The sequence below is a fragment of the Coffea arabica genome, chromosome 4c (assembly GCF_036785885.1).
Source record: "Coffea arabica cultivar ET-39 chromosome 4c, Coffea Arabica ET-39 HiFi, whole genome shotgun sequence".
Lineage (NCBI taxonomy): Eukaryota > Viridiplantae > Streptophyta > Magnoliopsida > Gentianales > Rubiaceae > Coffea > Coffea arabica.
Genome location: NC_092316.1, coordinates 3,640,872 through 3,663,530, shown reverse-complemented (window position 1 = coordinate 3,663,530; position 22,659 = coordinate 3,640,872). Strand labels below are relative to the sequence as shown.

The following is a 22,659-nucleotide window of genomic DNA, read 5'->3' as shown; positions in this document are numbered from 1 at the left end:
TATTTGGACCATTTATTTTATTTATCGAAAGAGAGAAGGATGAATTTAGGTGGGCTTCCCGAGCAGCAAAAATATGGGCTGATACGAAACTCAACTACTTGGAAGTTAACCATCCTGTTTTTGGGTCATTCAAATCTTAGGATTTTTCCTTCTTCATTGTCTTCTTCGGTGCTGGATCATAAACAGAAATCACGAGAGAGTTGTGATCGCGTACAAGCAGCGGAACTTGGGTGGAAAGTTTTGCCCTTTTCCCTATTCAGGTGGGCAATCTCTTGCATTTTCCCTAATTCAAGTATACTTGAGAAAATGAATTTGTCTATTGTCCAAAGCTTTTTTGGAGCAACACCATAATACAATTCTCTAATGCCTATAGTAGTATTTCTTTTTTCTCTCTTTCTTTCTTTAATAAATTCTTTAGATGGGTTGCTAAAGTAAAGCGTGGCTTCACCTTGTGAGTTGCTCCTCTCCTTGTAAGTTCCAACTTTAATCAACTGATTCCTTGACATAATAGTAGTTCTTTTGTTTTAAAATTACGTTAATAACAGACAAAATGTGAAAAGAAATACCATTTTGTAATCAGTGAAGACTGATTCCACTAAAGTCAGTCTATATCATATCATGATGATACTTAAAATAGAATCCACAAAGTTTAAAAAGAATAAAAGGTTCTTTTATATATATATATATATATATATATATATATATATATGTATGAATAATTTGGAAGGAGTGAGTAGTAGGGTCCCCAGGAATTAAAAATGGATTTTCATTATCTTCAGTTTTCTGAACCTAGCTTATTGTTGAGTTTTCATCGATAGCTTGGAACGGGTCTGAAGTTGCTTCATCAGGTATCCAATTTGAGGTTGATTCATCAGGAATCCAATCCCAATTTGATGTTTGGCCTTTATCAATGGTTTGATTGTTGTTTAGTTCTCCGTCAGAGGTTTGCACCCAATTAGATGAGTATTCGCCAAACAAACAGTTGTTTGCTTGTTTCTTTTCTGGATGGTACGATGATGAGCTTCCTTCGTCTGCCATGTTTCTGCAAAAAAGGAATTAGTTAGTTTATCTATATATATATATATATTTTTTGCAATGATAATATTTTTATAACTTAATCTATCATATTTTATAAGCAGGAGGAGCCTAAAAAGGTTGTGTAACGGATTAGCAAATATGCAGACCTGACTGGATTAAAGAGGTGTCTGGCATCTCCTTTGAAATTTCATCTTGAACCTCCGACTTATAATTCAAACATAAATTTCTTTTTGGTGGTCATTGAACCAAAATTCGATGGTTAAAAGGTTCGTTTTATAACTACTCATGAAAAAGTTGGTAGTAATTGTGGATGTGATTGAAACAAAAAAAAAAAATAAAAAATAACGGCGCTCATCAAGTGGATTAAGGTAAAAAAATCTGTGCAACATATATAGAATATTTTGGGGAGTTTGAAATGGGAATGTAAATATTCTCAAAAGTCAAATTTTGCTTTCTTTTCAAGGCCACTATATGTGTATATACATTCTCTTACCATTTTAATTGGTCTTGAAGTGCATATCTTTATTATGTTTTTGAACCAATAATGAGTGCGCCGTCCTCACAGCCACAGGGTTTGGAGACATGTATACATGGCTTGGTGTTAATTTTTCAATCCACCTTTTGTTCGTTATATCTTTAATCATAGCAGGGGTGGGCTTGTTTAGAATTCGAGCACATGAACGTGTAAATATTCTGATCTTTCGTCAGTTCAATAACCAGTCCGCTTGAAACTTCTTGGCGACATATTCAGCCATGCCATCATGTTGTCTTCCACACAGGGCTCTTTATGATTGAGCATTGCGTTGACATCAGTCTTGCGCTGTTGAGAATTCCAAAGCAACGCCTGGACGAAATAACTTAAGTTTTTGACCACTGCAATAGATTCTTTCGTTTCTTGTTTTTGTTTTGTTCGTTTAGAATCTGTCAATGGATACACGCCCGTTAATGTCTAGGCTTAGAATGATGATTAATTAAGGTTCTTGGATCCCATCACAATTAGTTGCTCAATTAGTTAATGCTACTTTGTTCTCATACTTTGGCATTGCAAAATTAAATTATGCAATCGTGTTTAGATTTTTGTCACTTAATAGCAATTAAACAATTTTTTTTAGTTCAAATCCTTCTTCTTCGTCATCCTCGCTTCTTAAATCCCATCACTCATTGTCATTACTTAAAAATAAAATTAAACAGAAAATTGATAATTTGGCAGTGAATCTTTTGCTTTTCCTTGAAGCTATCAGAGCACAAATTTTCACCTAGCTATCTTGTACTAGTTACCGTGTGACTGTATCGGTGTTTGGACAGTCATTTTTCATTGAAAAAATGCTACGTTTTTCATGAACACATTTCTCTATCATTTTTTTTTTATCTCACATACATCAAATCGCTACAGTAATTTTTTAATAAAAAAATCCAGAAAAATGCAATCCAAATACAACCTAAGATTTTGCGCGAAAACACAGCAGTGGAAGAGATGTACGAAAATGCAAATACGCAAAGCACTGAGAAGAAGGGCGCCAGGCACTAAGAAGAAGGGTGCAACTGATTGGATAATGTGAAGCGAAACATTCCAAGAATTCAAATTTTATGAAAGAGAAAGGTTCCGTGAGATAAGATAACAAAGTCTGGAACCAAAAACAAAACCATCCCAGCAAAGCAACTGATCGTTCATGGAAGCGGAAGAGAAGTGTAAAGCAAAGAAACTGCATAAACATAGTACAAACAAAGCCCAAGCAATGGAACTGAATGCAAGAATGGCGCATCTTTTTGACCGCCATTTTCAAAGTTCATTTCCTTCACGCAAACGATAGGGAAGAAACCAGGGTCCTTTGTTGAAAACTTTTCTGGTGCAACTGCTGTAAAAATGTGCCCTAGTGTAACAAGTAAACGAATTACTAGCAAAGCTATTTTTGCCGCATAGTCTTAACATGTTTTCGTACTACATACGTTCTTAGATTTCAAACTTATATGCAGAAGTTCATCAAGAACCACAATATTACTTGCATCAAAAAAATAATGCTAAGTGATTGAGGAGTTGATATACTATTTGAAACAAAAGTGACTTCGAATAAGTAAAAAGATTCACCAGACACTTGGTTTTGACTTGTTTTTTTTTTTATTATTATATCAATTTGGTAACCAAAAATGTTAAATACAACTGATATGTACCATGAAATTCAATGATTTCTTATGCTCATGAAAAAGTAGTCTTGGAGTTACTTTTTACCTGATAAGAAGTGCAGTAACTTCTTTCTTATATGTTCGTAAATGCAGCGGATGCTGGATTTGTCTACAGTTCTTTTCTTTTCTATTCATGGGTAGGGGATGGATTAGTTTACAGTTGCGTGTTAGGATAAGGGTAACTCTCTGGCACAGCTATGTTGCGCAGTGGAAAGAAGATAGAGGAGGAATGAGAAATATTCAGAGAGTCTCCCGTACGTCCCGGGGATGGAAGAAGATGAGATGAGGAATCTGAGCAAATGTATCACTGTGGTGGGTGCTGCCAAGTCTTCCTCGTTTCCCGTTTCAACGCCCCGCTGACTCATCCATGGCCAGCTAGCTTAGCTAGCTCTAAATTGAAATTCCCCATTGATTTTATTGTTCTTTTCCGCTTCTTCCATTTTCAAACTTTTCAGCTCTTAACGCCCCCAGCCCACGCAACAAATTCAACCCTGCCTACTACTAGCCTGGTGCCCATCCATTTTTCACCCAATCGACACTCAATCCAACTTTCCACTGTTTTATTATTCTTCAGGCAATTCTTGAGAAACTTCCCTGGATCATTTCAATTCCGTGGCATCAAAATGATTTCGTAACGAATTGCCTTCAATACAACAACTGTTCTATTGATGCTTCCAAAAGTACAAGGTTGCACTCTTTCGCCGTCTATCAGTTCGTTTAAAGGTTTTGGTAAAGTTTCCTTTAATTTGCATTTTACCCGCCGGATAAATGCTTTGATCAGTAGACTTGCTGTATAAGTTGTTGGAATATACATTAAGCAACATTAACATTTTCTAACATGATTTTACGTTCACAAATCATATAATAAGAAGATTTGTCATATATAGTTCATAATCATATTTAAAGTCTAGTCATATTAGGAACAATATGTTAAACTCGGGTAAGAGGTCTTGTCGCTTGTGCTTGAATCTCATAATTGGGTGTTTGTTGTTTGGATTGCTGTTTTCCGTCAAAAAAATTACGTCGTTTTTCGTGATCATATTTTCCTGTTACCTTTTTCCTCGCATACATCAAATCGCTACAGTATTTTTTCCATGAAAAATCATGGAAAATGCAATCCAAACACAAATATATTTTTCGTATGTAAAATTGGTAAATCAAGACAACAAAACTATTTGAAGAAGTTAACTTCGTATATCCAACAAGACTTTTTAGTTTCATTTCGCTACACCTCAAGGTTTGCCAGCTTGATCAATTATCATTCTATTAATGGTACTTCTTAGAGTTTACATTATTGTCTGTTTCTATATAATGTAGATTAAATTTCTTTTGTTTTCTGAAATTAAAATTATGATTAGGAAACGAACCGACGCTTTAGTAATGCTATTCCTTGTAGTATTTGTTTTAAGCATGATGTTTCTTTTATACGTTATTCCACTATGTTTTTGGTGCTGCATATTTGTACTTATCCTCTTTTTTTCATTGCATGTTTCTACTAAATTTGGGATTAAAAAATATTTTTATATTTAATGTGTTGAAAAAAAAAAAAAACAAGGGCAATTTCTTCGGGTTATATATTCTTATTCGCGTAACACAGCTGTTGAAAAATATATAATTACAAATCACAGTTTGATTTACTGACATTAATCTCTTGTGTTAAAGTTGTGAGTTAGTTCTTACACATCCAAGACAGCAGCAGTATGTTGTATGCATGCATCCATCCAAACTTTGATGGACTGGTTCCCCGCCATAAATGGTTTGTTATGGTTGCAAATTAATCGCATATATGGTGCAAGGTCTCCCTCCATAAATATATGTTGTTATAGGTTTAAGATTATAGTTGTCCACTCAAAATCAAAGTACATTAATTTTACTCTTGTACTAAAATGTCACCTCAGCCGAGAAAATCTATACTTGCTTGCATTTTTTCTTGGCCATAAACCAAACAAATCTTCTGAGAATGGAAAAGTAATGACACAAAAATCAAATTGGCCTATAAGTCAACAAATATCCCAATTTGGAATAACAATTAATTGAGGAATCAATGCCATTTATTCAAACCAAAATTTAATGAGGGCATCCCAGCGTTGAAATTCCAGCCCATGCTGCTCAATCCTTTAGGCAGAGCCCGGGGTTGGTAAAATTCCCTTTTGTATATAAACACCCCACTATTTGACTGACTTCTTCCACAAATCAAACAAAACACCTTTCTTTCCCCATACCAAAAGCTCTCCAGTGTGTACCCTGCTTACTACTAGTAGTAAAGTATAAGTTCATAGCAATTTGCAGGAAACTTGGTAGCAACAATTCATTCATGGCCTAATTCCCTGTACTTGTACAAGACCTCTGCTGATATCTGGTTTTTCTTTACTTCTAAACATGAAAAAGATCGCCAGAATCTATGCCTAATTTTCCGCTTCTTCTCTGTTCAGTTTTTGCATCATCTTTCACTACCTTGATCTTTTTTCTCTCGTCTTTCATGGCTTCTCCATCTTCCAACAAGAAAACCAACGATGCCTACAGAATTTTACCAGCTTCCTCAGTCAAGGAAAAACCCCCAAGCCGCAGGACAATCTATATAGAAACTGACGTCTCCAACTTCAAAGCCGTGGTCCAAAAGTTCACCGCTTTACCCGAAGAAAATCCACCGGCCGTTTACCCACATCCTGTCGCCGGGAAACCACCCTCCCGCGACATGGGTGCCCGGAGACCAGGCCTCAAGCTCCATGAACGAAGGCGGAGCGTATGTGTGCCGGAGATCAAGGTTAACAACAATGGCCGCCTCCTCGACTGTGGTGGTAAAAGTGGATCATCGTCGTCGTCATCATCATCCTCATCCTCCACTTACTCCTCCTCCTCATCGTCCTCCTCCTCCTCCTCGGGTTCTTCCGCGAGGCCCAGAAGAGTTTTTGGGTTTAGCTTAGACCAGGTGACGGTGTCGCCGATGGAAAATTTGGCTTGTGGGAATACAAAAGCGCCGCAGAGGATAACTTGTTCAGCACCGTTGAATGAAGAGATGCAGGGGATTGATGAGAAGGATTATTATTTGCTCCCCACTAGTAGTGATACTCCCGGAGGATCTAAGCCACCCCCGCTTTTGCCTTTGTTTCCCATTCATCCAAGTTATCCAAATAGTCTTGATATCGATGCTGTTGAGAACGAAGACCCTGCTTCAAGTGCTTAGTTCTTTTCAATGGTAATAATCATATGATCATCATGATATAGAGAGAAATTTAGAGGGAGATAGCGGTGAACAAGCATTTATCTGTATATGCTCAGTCTTGTTAGTAAAAACGGGAATGTCAGACAGGAGGAACAATCTTTACATGATTAGTTGATGGAGCTCAATGGAAAATTATCCAAATTTCTATGACATTTATCTTTCCTAAAATTGTTTTTATCCTTATTCTTTTTTTTTTTATTGATTAAAAAGTGATGATCAATGTGCCTCTCTTTACAAAGGTAAAAGGGAAGTAAAATGGGCCTAAAGAGTTAGTGGAATTAAGAGTTGCTTGCTTGGATTGTGGACTTCTGGCGTTTCCATCAACTGAATAGCAATGCTGAAGATAGAAGTGGATTAAAACGTGTAGCATTGATAAGTCTCTCTCTTTTTTTTTTGGCAATAGTGCATGAGAACTTCCACACGGGACAGTTTGCGGACAATATAGGATGTGCCGTACGTAGGATTAAGTGTTTCCACCTTAAATTCGCGTCTTAATTCGTCATTCTCGTGTGTTTTTCAAAACTTCAAATTCATGCACCAACAAAACAACTTCAAATTCAAAACCCCTCTTAGCAGAATGGTTCAAGCAGTCAGGGAAAGAAACATATTGGATAACATGTATGTGCAATGGCCGTAGCCGACAACGAATTCTCGACGCCTCTTTTATTATTCGTCTTTCTAGTTAATGTCTATATTGGTCATATATATATATATATATATATATATATATATATATATATATATATATATATATATTTCATGTTCAATCAAATGCTTTAGATGGAGATTGCTATGCAGTATTAAAATGGATCCCGGCCGGGGAAAACCAGTTTGGATCTCCCCAAGTGTGAGACGTAGAAATAGAAGAGTTGTTTACCAGTAAAAGTAAACATTTTTTGATCGTGTTAGTTGCGATAGAGTATGAATTTCTCTTTGTACACATTCATATAGTTCCAAATCCAGTAGTAACATGCGTTCAAGAGAATTAGAGGTGCACAAATAACACTAAGGTCAAGTATCTTATTTTGGAAGTCTGTTAGAACAGTGAAAGTGTCGACCTCCAAACATAGAGTAAATGCTGAGTTTTTCCCTTAAAAAAAGACTTTAAAATCTTCATCCTTTGAAGTAAAGATGATGATAACGAGACACGAGCCTTGCAAGAAAAGGACAACCGGGTCGGTCTTTAATTCTGCGTAGATTATGACAAGGAGGGCCGAGCCGCAGGGCCAGGGTCATCAGGAACCTTACCCCCTCTTGTTTTCTACTTTGAGCTTTGGTTTTCTTCAGGGATCCACATTTTTACGGCTACACGCTTTAGCCGAATATGACAATTCCACACTTAATACTTTAGATTGCCTAGGAATCAAGAAATATGTGTACAGAACCGTGTTTGCTTCATTAGTCTAACGAAAGAGACCTCTTCTTGAATTGCTTGCTAAATCAAACCCTTTTCTCCTAAAGGAAATTATTTGCTTAGCAGCTGTTACCTGTTAGCAAATTTGTTGCGGAAATTTCTCGTCTAAGTTTTGAGTTTAGACTTTGCGTGGTCTAAACGACTTTCCTCATCGTGCCTATCGCGTTGAAATGAGTCACATTTTCTTCCTTTCCTTCCCACACCATCCTCTCTTTTTCTTTCTTGGATGGTGACATGTGAAAATTCGGGTAACCAAGTGGAAATTCGAGCTCTGAATCATACGGTTTTGCTACTTTAAGACCAATCTATCGACCATTAAGTTAGTTTACAGAAGTCAATATGTTCACATCAACGTTGGGTGTCAATATGTTGATATTGTACGCTATTGAGGCCATATCTTAGTATGATGTTATCATCGACTGGGGAGTTGGTCATATTGTCTTTGCTGTTAATTTTGCATGATAACGTTACATCAATCTACAGGAAGCGAAGTTGACAGATTGAAAAATAACTCATCATTTTGGCAGATCAGTAATGTCGTCGGATTACAGAAGCTTGAGGAGGAGAAAACATTTACTGCATAATATACAAAGAAGGGAACAAAATTTCTGGGCAAGAAAACTTTACAACTATTACTAGAGCAACCAAAACAGGAAATCAGGATTCTCTATTAATGAAATCTAGAACTGGTTATCTAGTGAGCCGCCACTGTTTTGTTTCTTGATTTGATGCAAAGATATCTCCGCCATGCTTGAACTGGGAGAAGATTATCATACTCTTTGTGCTCTAGTTCATTCCAGGATTACAGCTTGACCCTCTTCAACGCACTGAAGCACATATAGATTGTGGATTATACAACCCATTCACCCCATTCGTGAAGTGCTGCCTATTTCTTCTCCGTTTTGTAACAACAATAAATCCTTCGCCATCCCCACGCCTATTCTTATTCACATCCACTATTTTTGGCTTTTCATTCTTGTTGCCTTCAGACACCATTTCTTTCTTTCCTTCATTTCCGTATAGGATTTTTATTATTGCACTGTCATTTGCAATTGCTTCAGCAGAATTTGCAGAACCCTCCCGCTTCTTCTCACTGACATGGGACTCACTTTGAGAATCTGAAGAATGCTGCACCGACTTGACAATAAAGCTTAGTAGTATTTGTCTCGCTAACTCAGCCTTTTCAGCATCTGAACTACTCTTCTTTGACCTCGCTTCTTGAAGCCCGTTGCTTACCTTTTTATCAAGCTTCTCTTCTGAGGAAACTTCAGGATCTGATGCATTAGAGTCTCCAGAGGAATCAGAAGAAGTAGATCCCTTTGAACCTTCAGTTGCCGCAGACTGGCCCCAAGCTTTTCTGGGAACAAATTCCGGTGCGTGAGGGTTCATAGTTTTTGGCGAAACAGATTCATTTCTTTCCATTATAGGGATTTGGTAATTTAAGATCCCATGTTTCATTCGGTACGAATGGCTTGTTCTGTAGTATAAAGGTGATCTAGGACCACAAGGAACTCTAGCCGCAACTGAGGGGAAAGCCGCTGGTTCTGTGAGCATGCTTTGACTTGCTACTACATCATAGACACTAGTTGCCGTAGGGGAGCTCAATGAGTGGACCAAGGGGTAGGCACCTGGATTAAATGGTGGAGCTGCAGCTGAAAGCTTGCTCCCATTTGTTTCTGCATGTTTTTCTTGATCATTTGGATTCAAGTCATCCTCAAACTCCGGGGTTGAATTCTCTGCCTTGCTACCACTTCCATTAACCTCACCTTCAACTGGTGATCCTGTATCTTCAGGATTTGGTAATGCATCGTCTAGAGCTATGCTTTCTTTCCCATTCTCTGATGTCTCGGGTTGACTAATGGAGATTGGGTTATCAGTGTGTGCCTCATTTAATTCTTCTACCTTTTGTTCTACTTTCTCCAGAAAGGGCTTTGGAACCGTACCTGGTGCTGCCACGGCTACATCTTTATATGACAAAGACTTGGAAGCCGTGGGTGTGAGACTGGCAGGATTTAAGGACACTTTAGAAGCTGATGTTGGAGAAACACACTTGGCTGGTGGTTTACTTGAATCTTCAATAGCACCAAGACTAGCAGTCTTAGATTGCTTCAGCAGAGAAATATCACCTGACATAGTCTTGGATGATGGTTTACGTCCCTGTGCAATAGCTTCCTTTCGCTGACTGTTGTCTCCAAAATTATGCCATTCAGAGTTTAGCTTCAACTTCGTAAGATTTGGCCGCCTGCGGTTGAACTTCCTTCCAGACCCATTACCAGACCGTCCTTTTGGGTTAGCTTCTTGCCACCCCTCATCTGAACTGATATCTTGGACAACTTCTTCTATAACTGGAGAAGTGGTAATGCTGCTATCAATGACCTCAGGCTCCTGGATAGGAACCTTGATTGCCTTTGTTTCCACATTGTCACTTCCTGCTGCAGTCACAATCATATCAATAACATCACCACTTGTGGACTCATCATTTCTATCATCATGCAGCCCCTGCTGGAGTTTATCACCCACAGGCAACACCTGAGAGACCACATAAAAGAACGTCGTCAACTATGTATGCATTCTGAGAAAGTTGATCTTGTAGTCGGAATTGAATCCATTCCAGTCTGACATTAATGGAACATAAGCTTTAGCTTGAGTGAGTTGGAAAGTTAAATTTCTTCAAAGTTAACTTCACATTTCTGACTTCGGCTAGCAGGAAAAAAAAAGTGAATTTATAAACAAGAAAAATATAGAGAAATAGAGGAAAGAAACCTACCTTTGCACGTCGCTTCCTCTGTGCATCTGTGACTCTTGAATCTGGATCAGGACTTATGTAATCAAGGAGATCAGATACGCTGCAATACAAGATCAAAGATTTTTGTTCATAGGGGCACAAGTGCTTGAATTATAACTAAAGTAATTTGGGAATACCATATTAATACCTAAGATGCCCTTTGCTAGCTATAGATGCATCAGGTTTTGGGGTTCCATTCCTTGCTGCTTCTTGCTGTTCCAGGGCTTTTGATTCAAAATATTCCAGCCATGCAGCAGCATCCTGAAGTTCATTACTATATCACTCTCCAACTTTGGACATCACAATAACATGACATTTCTTTTTAGACTACAAGATAACAAAAGCACCACATTTTGTGCAGTTGTAAGGTGTTAACCCAATTTAAAAGATACTATATTCTACAAATCATCATAGTCCATTGTAGTTTTTGTTTTAAAAAAAAAACTATTTTTTTTGGGCATGGAAAATTTTCATGATGAAGCGCCACTTTTCTCATGATCATGACGTCGTATACCCAAAACCATATGGCGCACAACATTATTGGTATCATCATTTTCTTCTCAGGAAATTGTTGTTATTTCATGTCATGAGTATGCAAAAAGCATGGTAAGAACACTCGAAAAGAGGAAGTACAAAAGCCAATAAGCGGGTAGTTCAATTTGGACAAAGCAGCGTAGCCTGATAACCACGTCAAGGTAAATCATACGCTATAAGTTTGGGCTCACCTGAGTTCGGAGATCCTCCAATCCCAGTTTAGCTTGAAGAATTTGTAGTGTAGTTTGTTCATGTTGCACACTAAGTGAATATGCTTCCATTAATGAAAGAGCTATGGCTATGGCATGATAGCTAGCAGCAGTCTTCACAAGCAATAAGAAACATAATCATTATGTACTGGAAAAGTAGGCATTATCGAATATGAACCAGAAAGTGCTTTAACATACGAGTATGTGATTGATCGAAAATGCAAAAAGAGAGAGCTACCTGTATATGATCTGCTCCCAGTAATCTTTGGTTGCATTTAAGGGCTTCATGCAGATATCTGAGAGCCACATGAACATTACCCATTCCCTCTTCCATCATGGCCACATTTATATACGTAGCAGCTGTATTCGGATGAGATAGTCCACAGGTAAAATGAAGAAGAAACAAAGCACGGTTGACATATCTGCCATATAATAACAATTAGGGTTGAGAAAGGAACCGTATGGAGAAAAAATGAAAAATATTAAAAAGTGAAGAAACATATGAAGGGTCAGCGCAGGGCAAGAGATATTTGAATCATTTCAAAAAGAAAAGATCTCAGTTTGGTAGAGGTGGGACAATGAGGGTTACTACAAGCACTGAGCTGAAGCTTTGGAAACATCAGAAAAGGGACTTCAAAAAGCACTACATATGCTTTTTGGGTGAAAGAAAGAGTGCGATATGTTAATAAGAAAATCCAAAATTTTTCTATTGAAACAACCATCCTGCCTATGTCTTCATATGATATCAATAAGAGGAGAAAACATACTTTTAAAAGCAAGAAACATGCAATTGAAATTTGAAGCATGATACTCACTTGAGTGCCAACTCAATGTGCTGAAGACGATAATAAAACACAGAAAGATCCCCATAACTTTTCATTGTATCGGGATGGTCAAGTCCTAGCTCCCTCTCATTGATATCCAATGCCTTTTGTTGATAAACAGTTGCCTGCACAACAAATGGGAATGGTCAGGCAGAAGAAACTTTCATCGGCTTATGTTGATAGCAACCAAACCATGGACATGAAAACCAAAGCATGGACACGAAAGTAACACTAAGTGTAGCATCCAACATACCCTTAAGTACTATTATGAATTTTCATTAACTTCAAGACACTTATTATGGCAAATCCAGTTAATGAACTCAAATCTTATACTCCTATTTGGACATGGCGCGCTTAAAATGTGGCAAACTACCCCTGACTTCGGTCTACTCTTATATTCCTATTTGGACATGGGTCCATATATGCACACAACCTTTCCAACAATTAAATCAGAAAACATTTCTCCAAAATTATTCATTATACATAAAAGTAGAGCGATGAAAATATGTGAAATGGAATAGGAACCAGCAATAAGCATCTAAAGGTATGCATCCTTTTTGACTTCTACATAATTGTAACACAAGCTGAAATCATATACCAAAAATTTAAATTGTTTCCTTATCTGATATCATGCTTATATAGAAAGCTAACATGTAATGACACTTATATTTCTCCCCTGTAACTGGTCTATATTTAGGAAAGATGTCATATTTCGCGTTGGATAATCACAAAGTCAGACTCATAACAATGAAATGAGAAGTATATAAGTGTCTTTCACTTGTCTGCATGAAATACCAGATACAAATCTCATGCAATCAAAAGATTTAACAAGTGCCTATGCTTTTTAGATGGAAACTTATGGGTATAGCTTCTACTTCTTCAATTGACTCCATTGCAGGTAGATGTTAGATTGGAGTCATTCTAGTACAAGTAAAATACAACTGTTTCTCTAAAAGCATAATTTGTCATTCTCTTAAAAAAAAAAAAAAAAAAGACTATTCTGTCCATGGCATTGTCAGAGCAAAAATAATTATAAAAAAAAAAAAGAGAAAAGCAGGAAAAAATGGAAAAGATAATGCTAAGATGGTTAAAAATCATCAACTTGAAAATGAAAGAACCTTCTTTCACCTGATTAAAATCTCCAGTGTGATAAAGAACAACAGCCAGGAGACTGTAGGCACTTGCAGTTGTTCGATGATAGGGACCGCATACAGCTATCATCTTCGCAAGAGCCTGCAAATTAAGTCACACAAATTAAAATCAAATTATATACCTAAGCGGCCATCAACCAATGAAATTTACCATAAACTTGATTTGTATATTACTTTTGTTCCATAATTAACAGCATCTTCAAGCTTCCCTTTATCCAGTGCAATCTTGGATGACTCTAGTAAATTTCTTCCATCAGCAGAAGAGCATCCTACATGCTGCAAGGGTACATATTAAGAGCAGGTTATTCTGAAGCCATTAACCAATAGAATGTACAAATTAAACAGAAGATCAATTGCAGTCTAGAGTCTACATGCACCAAAGAGTGAGAAAGAGAGCATACTTTACAGACAGGCACCACACTGATAATATCAGATGGTCTAAATGGATTTGGGTTTCCCATGTCATAGTCTCTTGGAACCAACTCCAACCCGACCTGAATTAAATATATACAAATAAGAATAAACATCTTAAAATAAGGTAGGGTTTTTAAAAAAGTTTGATGAAAGTACTACCTTATGACAAAGTCCCCGAAGAATTGACAACTTCCTCAACTTCAGAATCTCATCTTTCAGCCTCCAACCAAATCTTTTTGCCAAAAATGTCCTCAACCATTCTAAATGGAGTGTATAATCATCACTAAAGTTTGAACCAGTGTCCTCAGCAGTGCAGGAGCCAAGCAAGAAGTTAAGTGATGACGCAATTGCTACTGGTAAGTTGGCCCAATTGTCAACAGAAGCAATAACTGCCTTAAGTACATGCTTAAAAGCTCGAGTAACCATCTCATGAATACAAAGCGACTGTATATGAGGAAGCTTCTCCGCAAGTTCAACCTAATTCATTTGGAAAGCAGTTTCACTAAATTAATACCAATCCAATTCATATGAAAATGATTTATTTATTGTTTGATACTCATGAAGATTGTTTTCTACGTGTAAACAATACAAACAAGCAGAATGAGGAAGAGTATGTGTAACTTGCATGAAGAGAGAGAGAGAGAGAGAGAGAGAGAGAGAGAGAGAGAGAGAGGAGAACAGAGAATTAGTATCTTACCACCCGACCCAAAGAACACATCCGCAACCCTCTTAGATGCATGAAATCAGTGAGCGTGCGTCCATCAACTGGGGACAGTTCAAGAGATGCAAAGTCCGTAACCTACAATAGACAAGATATCGAGCTATAACACTGTGCAGACAACAATGGTAGAACTTCTTAAAACCGTCCAATTTAGAACCAAGATACATCTTACCAGCTTAGGCAAAGCAACTTCGTCATAATACTTATGGGCCAGCTTCATGAGCTCATCGACAGACTGTTAACAGAAGCTTATAAACTCAGGAGAAGTATATTTCAATGGCCAATCAAATTCCATTGAACACAAAAGGAAAGAAAATGAAAGGCACAGGATGAACCCTTATAAGTATGAAACAAACTATATACAAGAATAGTTTCCCTCTATGTACTCGTGTCCTTCCTCTTCTCATAATTTCTCCCACTTAGTGTGTGCGCATGTGTGGGAGGGGAACGGTTGAATCACTCAATTGACTTTGTGTATAGTAGCATGACTTTTGTTTGTTGAATTAAGCCTAATAATACCTTGAGATGAAGACCGGTTCCACTTTCTTTCAGACGTTGATAAGCTTCTTCAGAAATAATATTCCTCAACTCATTTCCACATTCAGAGTCATTGCTATTTAACTCATCAATGCTGCTTTTGGTGTTGGAACCGCTGACTCCGCCACTTTCTTCATTTTCTTCTATGCTACTTGAACTATTTGGTTTCCTTTCCCTCTTCTTCAGCATTTTAAATTGCTTCCCTAAGCCTTTAACCACTGGCTCAACCTTGTTATCATCCTCTTTATTTTTTGAACTGTTTTCTGTTGGTGTTTCCTGTTTTTGTAGATGCTGTAACCAGCAAGAACCAAGTTCCCACCTGATAGTCCTATCATGCATAGCTTCGTCTGCTAATTTACTCAAACTATCTTCAACTATTTTTCGAACAATGCACCTTGATTTCTCAAAGTTACAGTAATGGGAGTTACGTGATTGGCCTTCCCCAGATGATTCAGAAGTAAATGACTTGTGAAGCAAAATGCGCAAGCTGCCAAAAACCATAGAACCGGAGTAAGCATGAAAATCCAGAGCATTTATGCAAATTTTGACACATTACAGCAGGAACTTTGTGTTCAATCTACTAAACAAGGCTACTAAAAGAGATTAACTTTATAATTATGGATGATTAAAAGTTGTTTAGCAATGTTCCCCTTGAGACCCCACGCAAAAATAAAGCTCCACATTTTGAAAATTAATTCCATAGAGTTTGACTTCCTCTGAAATCCAAGGTGCAAGTTTAGTTGCAGAACCAAGTGCAAGTGCAACTTCTTTGGCATTTTGCACATTGTATCAACTGATAATCATATGAACTCTTTTTTAAACAAAGTTGGCCGTACAGATTTCTGCTTTGCACCACCATCCACCCAATGAAACAACAATTCTACAATTTCTAGTTTAATTATGAGGTCGGCGGATTCCTACCCACATGAACTTCCATCCTTAAAAAGAGGAACTGTAAATTTGTTTTGAGCTGAAACTTCATTTTGAAGCGTTATCTGACTTCATAGATTCAAAGTGGAGAAAGCAGAAATGTCATGGGTACCTGTTAATGTTGAGTGCATTGGCTCCTCCTTCCGGTTGGTCATCAATTTCTATGTTATTCACTAAATTCCTTCCCCTCTTGACATGGCCAATAACTTTAACTGTTGCAGTATATCCGCAATGTCTCACAACAACAACTCCCAATGAGGGAGTATCCTGCAACAGAATTAGTTATATTCTTAATCTCTTCAGATAAGATCAGAAAGGAAGTCAATGACTGAAGAGAAAGGAGGAATAAATTTTTGTCTGATAATTCCCTGTAATTTCTGCCAGGAGAATGTTTCAGTTGTGAGTGGTGGCACACCTACTTTCGACATAATCATCTCAGATCCAAAAGTTTCTTTCAAAATCAAGCTAGGACCTTAATTTGATAGAAGATATTATACAAAAAAAAATCCACCAAATCTACCTTTTGACTCTTTCCTTCTAATTAAATAGATCCTGAAGGACCATAACCCCATCAACTCTGGATCTTACTATCAACTAATTATGATAGTTAACATGTATGATGAGTACCGACTAAATATTCCAATAAAAGAGTGGCAAGATGGTTTGTTGGCATTCAAAAGATTGTGCTGGATCAGGTGATAAAGAATAACAAAGCAGTGTCAAGAGAAGTGGAAGTTACCCACATGCATAACTACACTCTCATCTGCAGTCAACCCTTTAAGTAAGTTTCTTTGAGTCACTTCCTGAGAGGATTGGTTAGGAATTCCCGAGAAGATATTTTTAACTTCTGCTTTTGAGCTCGCATCTGTTGCATCTCTTTTTACTGTTATAGACAAGTCTCCAACACGATCCTCAAGCAATATTGAACCTGTAGAAGAATTGATTCTACCTTTTGCAGTGGAATCCATTAGTTCGCCTATGGCTGAAACTGCTTTGAAGGTTGAAACCTCAACAAAAAGATTGTGAAGCAAAAAGGCCTTCCGGTCGCGGACCACCCTCTCCTCCTCAGTTTTACAAGGAAGGCTTGCCAATATTGCAAATTCTGTAGCCCATGGTCTCAACACATACTCTCCATGCCTTCCCTGACCCCCACCATTGCCTCCCCAATTTTCATCCTCTGCTGGCAGGGGTGCAAATTCCGATGTAGGATCGGCTACAGATGGAGGGACAAGCCAAGTGTTGGCCCGGAAACCATATGGAAGATTGCCAAACTGAAGAGTGCATTGTAATCAGTTCACTTCTTCCAATTTATCGTATTCAAATTTTAAAATAGAAGCTTGTATAGTACAACAGTGGTCACCTTATTGTGTTCTATAAAGGATTTCATTAATGAATCATATGCCTGCACAAAAGTCACAGCTATTACTCATCAGTAAAGCAAATTAGGTACCATTTCAACACATCTGTAGCTGGAGAACTCACATGCCATGCAAAGATAAAAAACCAAGTCACGTCATTTGGAGAAAATTATCCAAGTTTTCAGTAAAGTAGCCATTAACTGAGTCTAAAAACGGTCAAACAAATGCCTTTTTTCCACGAAATGAAGTTGGAAGTTGGAACTATTGCTCAAGATTTAGCCATCATTCAAATGGTATTTCTCTTAAGTAGAGATATTAGTTGGAATCGGAACAAAATCCAAGTTTTAGCCATAAAAGGAAAATGGCACACTTTGTAATATACTGTAATAAATATTTGTGCTTGACCACAGCAAACATTTAACTTGTCCATGCACAAAACCGAATCATACGAAAGAAGAGTGCAAGATCATATCATCAACTCTATGCAAATTAAGCAGCTGAAGTAGTTAGCAGTGAAGCATTACGAAAATAGCTTACATTAACAAAGGCTTGGCTAAGCTGCTGCAGAAGATCAACCAAGGAGTGGCTTTGTAAAAATTGCTTTCCCATAGTATAGAAACCTTTTCTTGATGCAACCACTTGTATTAATTTGCCATTGCATATTTTGATCTACATGCACACAATTTCCATCATCAACGTCCTCAATTTCTAAAACTTCTATACTACAAAAGAAGGAGGAGGGTTGGGGGGGGAGGGGAGAACGACATCTTTACAAAAACAACAGGAGTAGAAGAAAAATGCACCTGCATTTCGAAAAAATCTCCTTCGCGCCCCATCTCTCCATCTTTACGATCCACCCTTTTCAAATCTGCATGAAGCCGAAATGGAAAGAATACAGTTTACATTAAAAAAATGGATAAAAAAGATTGAACTTTGGAATTAAATGCTCCACTAGTAGAAAAAGGAAAAGGAAGAGAAAAAAACCCACTTAATATTGGAGGAGTTAGGTGGGAGAAATTGAAGAACTCGTAGAAATCGGAGAGCTTCGGAATCGGGTGTATAGCCACCATATCATAGCCTTCACCTACGGCTGCCGCCGGCGCCGGCGACGGCGATGGAGAATCCGGTGGCCGGACTTCTCCATCAGCCGGTGAGGACGGTCGGCCAGATGGACTATTTTGCTGGGTTTTGTTCTTCTTGGCACGAGATTCTGTTCCGCCGCCAGCGGTGGCGGCTCTTCCACCTCTGGTCTTGGCGAAGCGTGTAGTGCACGCGACTATGTCAAGTAGTCTCCGCACGTGGGCTAACACTTGAGACACCTCTGCGTAGTCCTCTGAGGAAAGACAAGTGAGTGGCAATTTTGTCAATAAGAAGGAATAATTGGACAATATGTTTAAGACAGGTAATTACTAGTACTTTTTTTTTTCCCCCTCTATTCCTTCTACGTGGCAATTACCACTGGTTCAGTACTACTAGTATTATGTAGGGCCATGGGATTGAAATTAGCATACAGTAATTTTGACTAATTTTTGATGAGTTTGAACAATTGAATTGCAAAATGGGAAAATCTCAATATTATGTTTTTGGGTAATAGAAATCTGAATGATGGATGCCGAAGCACCAATAATACGTGTTGGTGCATTTTTACATCAACCACGTGGATCGTGCGTTTGTTGTCCAAAACAGCAGTAAACAAAAACGTTTATCATTCGAACCAAAAATCGTTTTAAAACCATGAAAAATGAAAAAATGTTCCCATCAAACTCAAAGTGGTGATCTTTGACTCAATCAAGAGTGTTTTGAGAAACTATAGAACCGTCTCATATCAGGGTCCAAAAAGGCAACAACACAATCACTTTGGGTTTTGTTTTTTTTTTTTTGGTCAAATTGCGTTTTATTTCTTCTATCATGAAGAATATTTTGTTCAATACTCCATACCCCTTTAGGATTTTGTTGGCATTTTGATCTTGACTTATACTTCCTTCCAAAAAAAAAAAAAATCTTGACTTAGACTACTAGTACTTTCTTTTAGGTGGTGGGTGAAAAAGTGAGCTTGATGACCTGCCAAGTGCCAACCCATCTTTTTAGTACATCGATTCTGACGGGTGTAATGGAGTCAAAACAAAGACACTATTATGACCTGCTAGGTCAGTACATCTATTATGACTCTACAAAACATCTTTTATGTCAAACGCTTTAAATTAATAAGAATGGTCGACCCAATGCGGAGTTTACGAGTTCTGATTGTCATCTTCTACTATTACTGGCCATTATTTTTTTTTTATACTAATAATAAATAATAACAAGTATTTGCAAGCTGCCAAAACAGGAAAAGAGCAACAAATGGTGCATAAACATAATAGGTTTTATAACATCATATATAGATATAGTAAAAACTGTAGAAATGGTGCGACCAAGCAGATGCCTTCTTCTGAAAAAAAAAGTATATGCCTTCTTCTGCTGTTCATTTAACCTAGCGGGACCGCAGCCACAGGAATCCAAGTTGATGGCTCGTTGTATTATCAGCTAATCTAATAATAATAAGCCAAAGAACATTTTGAAAAGCACCCTGCTTTGCTTTATTTGTTTAATATAAAATTTAGAGAGCGCAATAATATAATAATGCTTGCACTTATCGTTCATTTACCCTCGACCCCTCCCCTCCTACGAGAAAACCCACTACACAGCCTCGAAAATTCCAACAATTAAGTAATGGACAAGGACCAGTTGGGCATTGGCCAGGAACAAACAACCTGTACTGCGCCGAATGCAGACTTGAATGTGCGCCCGTACATATATATATATATATATAGATTGGCTAGAATATTTTTACTATGCATAGGATTCTTAAAATGACTAGCAAATCATATATAGATAGCATAGATTTAACGGCACTAGGAAGAGCCACGAGGGCTGAACATATTGGTATTATAATCATCACCTACCTTCGACCATCTTCAGCAGACATGGCTTGAGGGTGACAACCTCCAACTTGTCATTTAATTTTTGTCCTTTAACCTGCAGTTTAGGCTATTCCATTTTGTTAATCGAATCCGACGACTAAAGCATGATTAAAATTTTTCATCAGCCAAACACTAGGCATATAATATATACACCTACCTGGACTTAACTTGTAATAAATACTAGTATGAATTTAGTTTATACGGACGGAAAATTTTTTTTTTTTATTTTTTTAAAAAGAATTCGTCATCACCTCATGAGATAAAGAATAGTTTGTAAGGTGGCATGTTTCAACATTGGCAGCAAGCAACTTCTTCACATCCAGTATCTTGTCCGTCGAGATGCCCTGGATTCCCAAAGATGAAAAAAAAAAAAACAGTTAAAATTCTCTTTTAATCAATAACTGAGCAAGCTTAACAAACAAAGAAAACAGTAGTGCAAATTCGTCAGACCGGTCATTCACATTAACTAACTAAACCCTTTCTGGCATGGGCAAAAAATCAAATACCTTGAGTATGACTTGAGTTTCATATGGGGTGATGACAGTTATGTCAAGAACACCAGGTACAACTGCAAGTGATAAGACAAATCAAACGACGCTATCAATCGTGAATTCTGAAATGATAAGATATCAAAAAAAATCCACAGCTGATGAATTCACAAAGAATTCGTGTAATGTGAAACATTCCAGCATAGGAGTACATGGGCATAATAAAGTAACATATATATGAGATTCTAACCTTTCTCTTCTTTCTTCTTCTTATCAGTCTTAGCTTTGTTTCCTTTGCCCCTGCCTGACCTTGGGGCCATATCCTAATTCTTTCTTTTTCAGAGGAAATATGTATAAGAAACGAGTTGAAGGGAGCTGGCTAGCCTCGCTATAAATACGACTGGGATTGAAACTTGGATTATTAGTGAAAGTTATGCATTAATGGCCGCCGGCATGCCCATGCAAAATCGGATGGAAGAGCTCTTCATAACTAAAAAAAGGAAGAAGAAGAAGAAGGAATACGAGTTAGGGAGCTGAGAGATAGATAAGAGGAGTACGAGTTAGGTGTTATTAGGTGTATTGGATGATAAAAAGGAAGAAAAGGGGTGAAGGGAAAATCTTAAGGGGTAGAGAAAGAAAGAAGATAGGATAAGGGTTTTAGGTTGAGGTTCTCGTGGATTTGTAAGAAATCCTGACCTCTCCTTCTTGCTTGCTTGATATATTACAGATTACAATTTACACACGCACACACACCACAACACTGATGGCTGCTGACCCAGTGACCACCACACACACTCTCTCTCTCTCTCTTTTACCCTTTTTTTTATTTTTATTTTCAAAATACAATTTTCTTTTCTTTTCTTTTTTATTATTTGGGGCTCTGCTGATCTCATTTATTTTTCCACGCACAAAACACACACTAGATGCGATGCTCCTTTTTTTAAGGGGGAAGGGCAGCAGGCAGCCCCATCACCCATATACATTCAGACAAAAACAAAATTGGTGGGGAAACGAAGGAGACGGTTCAGTCTCGTGCCACGTGGCGTGAAAATGGGCTGGGTTTTTGCTGGTCTGGTATGGTGGCCGTGTTTCTTGTTTTCTCAGCTGGCTGGATTCCGCTCCTCCTAGAGTCTTACATGTATTATTTTCTCAACCATCGGGAGCTGTTTCTGAGACTACTTTGTTTTTGGCACTTTTTGAGTCCATTGGGAGGAGAAGAGATGCTGGTTCAATTTTAAGCGAAAACGTACAGTTTATTTTTTCAATGACACGGGTTTCATGTTGTGTTAACTTGGTGCTTGCTCTTCATCGTTTTCCTCGGCTCCTTTTTTTTTTTAAATAATAATGAGTCCATTTTCCGACCAGCAAGCTTGGAAATGCTCACGAAAATCTCGTTTGCTGACGCGCATAAAATTTTATCTACTGCAGCTTTTCAGCCAATGCCCAACGTCTTCAAAGTTCAAAGCACATGACCTGGCTCTAATTTCCAAGTAACAATTGCAATAATTTTTGTAATAGGGTAAATCTTATATACGTTGTCACAGTGTAAACACTGTCATCTTAGATTCATGAAATTCAACTTTTGCAAGTGTGTGTAAAAGTTGAATTTCATGAATCTAACGATGACAGCGTATACACTGTCAGTGCAGGAAAGATTAATCATTTGTAATATGATATACGTGAATTTTTTTAAAAAATATAATCATAAAATGTGTAAAATAAAATAATAATATTTGAGAAAAAATATGTATCTAAACACGCCCAATGATTTTTTTTTTTTCAAATAGCATCGATCGTATGACTTCGGATTAAGTGTGAAATAGATAAAGAATTAAACATATATTTTGCGGTTGAAGAGGTAGGGACAATATGTGGTCAAGCAATCGTAA

General features: G+C 37.6%; 1 protein-coding gene across 2 annotated transcripts; it reads right to left on the bottom strand.

Annotated features, from left to right (window-relative positions):
• Positions 1-8,348: 8,348 nt before the first annotated feature.
• LOC113739632 (protein REDUCED CHLOROPLAST COVERAGE 3) lies at positions 8,349-21,443 on the bottom strand. 2 transcript variants are annotated; one of them, XM_072045512.1, is made up of 23 exons: positions 21,021-21,443; positions 20,789-20,850; positions 20,534-20,626; positions 20,265-20,337; positions 18,308-18,652; positions 18,123-18,187; positions 17,857-17,988; positions 17,322-17,363; positions 16,705-17,232; positions 16,074-16,228; positions 15,014-15,518; positions 14,667-14,729; positions 14,471-14,572; positions 13,933-14,250; positions 13,761-13,853; positions 13,534-13,635; positions 13,337-13,441; positions 12,200-12,333; positions 11,623-11,806; positions 11,367-11,498; positions 10,790-10,902; positions 10,624-10,702; positions 8,349-10,385 (listed from the first exon to the last, which is right to left on the bottom strand). In XM_072045512.1, exons 1-23 carry the CDS (start codon positions 21,088-21,090, stop codon positions 8,676-8,678), a joined length of 5,205 nt encoding a protein of 1,734 aa, XP_071901613.1. In that variant the 5' UTR covers positions 21,091-21,443; the 3' UTR covers positions 8,349-8,675. The 2 variants fall into 2 exon arrangements, with proteins under 2 accessions (XP_071901613.1, XP_071901612.1); XM_072045511.1 differs by having other exon boundaries at positions 20,265-20,349; positions 21,021-21,229.
• Between the last annotated feature and the right edge of the window lie 1,216 nt (positions 21,444-22,659).

Coding starts and splice junctions, on each gene's coding strand:
- LOC113739632 (XM_072045511.1), bottom strand. CDS start 21,090: ATGGCCCCAAGGTCAGGCAGGGGCAAAGGAAACAAAGCTAAGACTGAT. Junction 20,851..21,020: donor GAAGAAGAAAGAAGAGAAAG/GTTAGAATCTCA, acceptor TATCACTTGCAG/TTGTACCTGGTGTTCTTGAC. Junction 11,807..12,199: donor CACATTGAGTTGGCACTCAA/GTGAGTATCATG, acceptor ATTATATGGCAG/ATATGTCAACCGTGCTTTGT.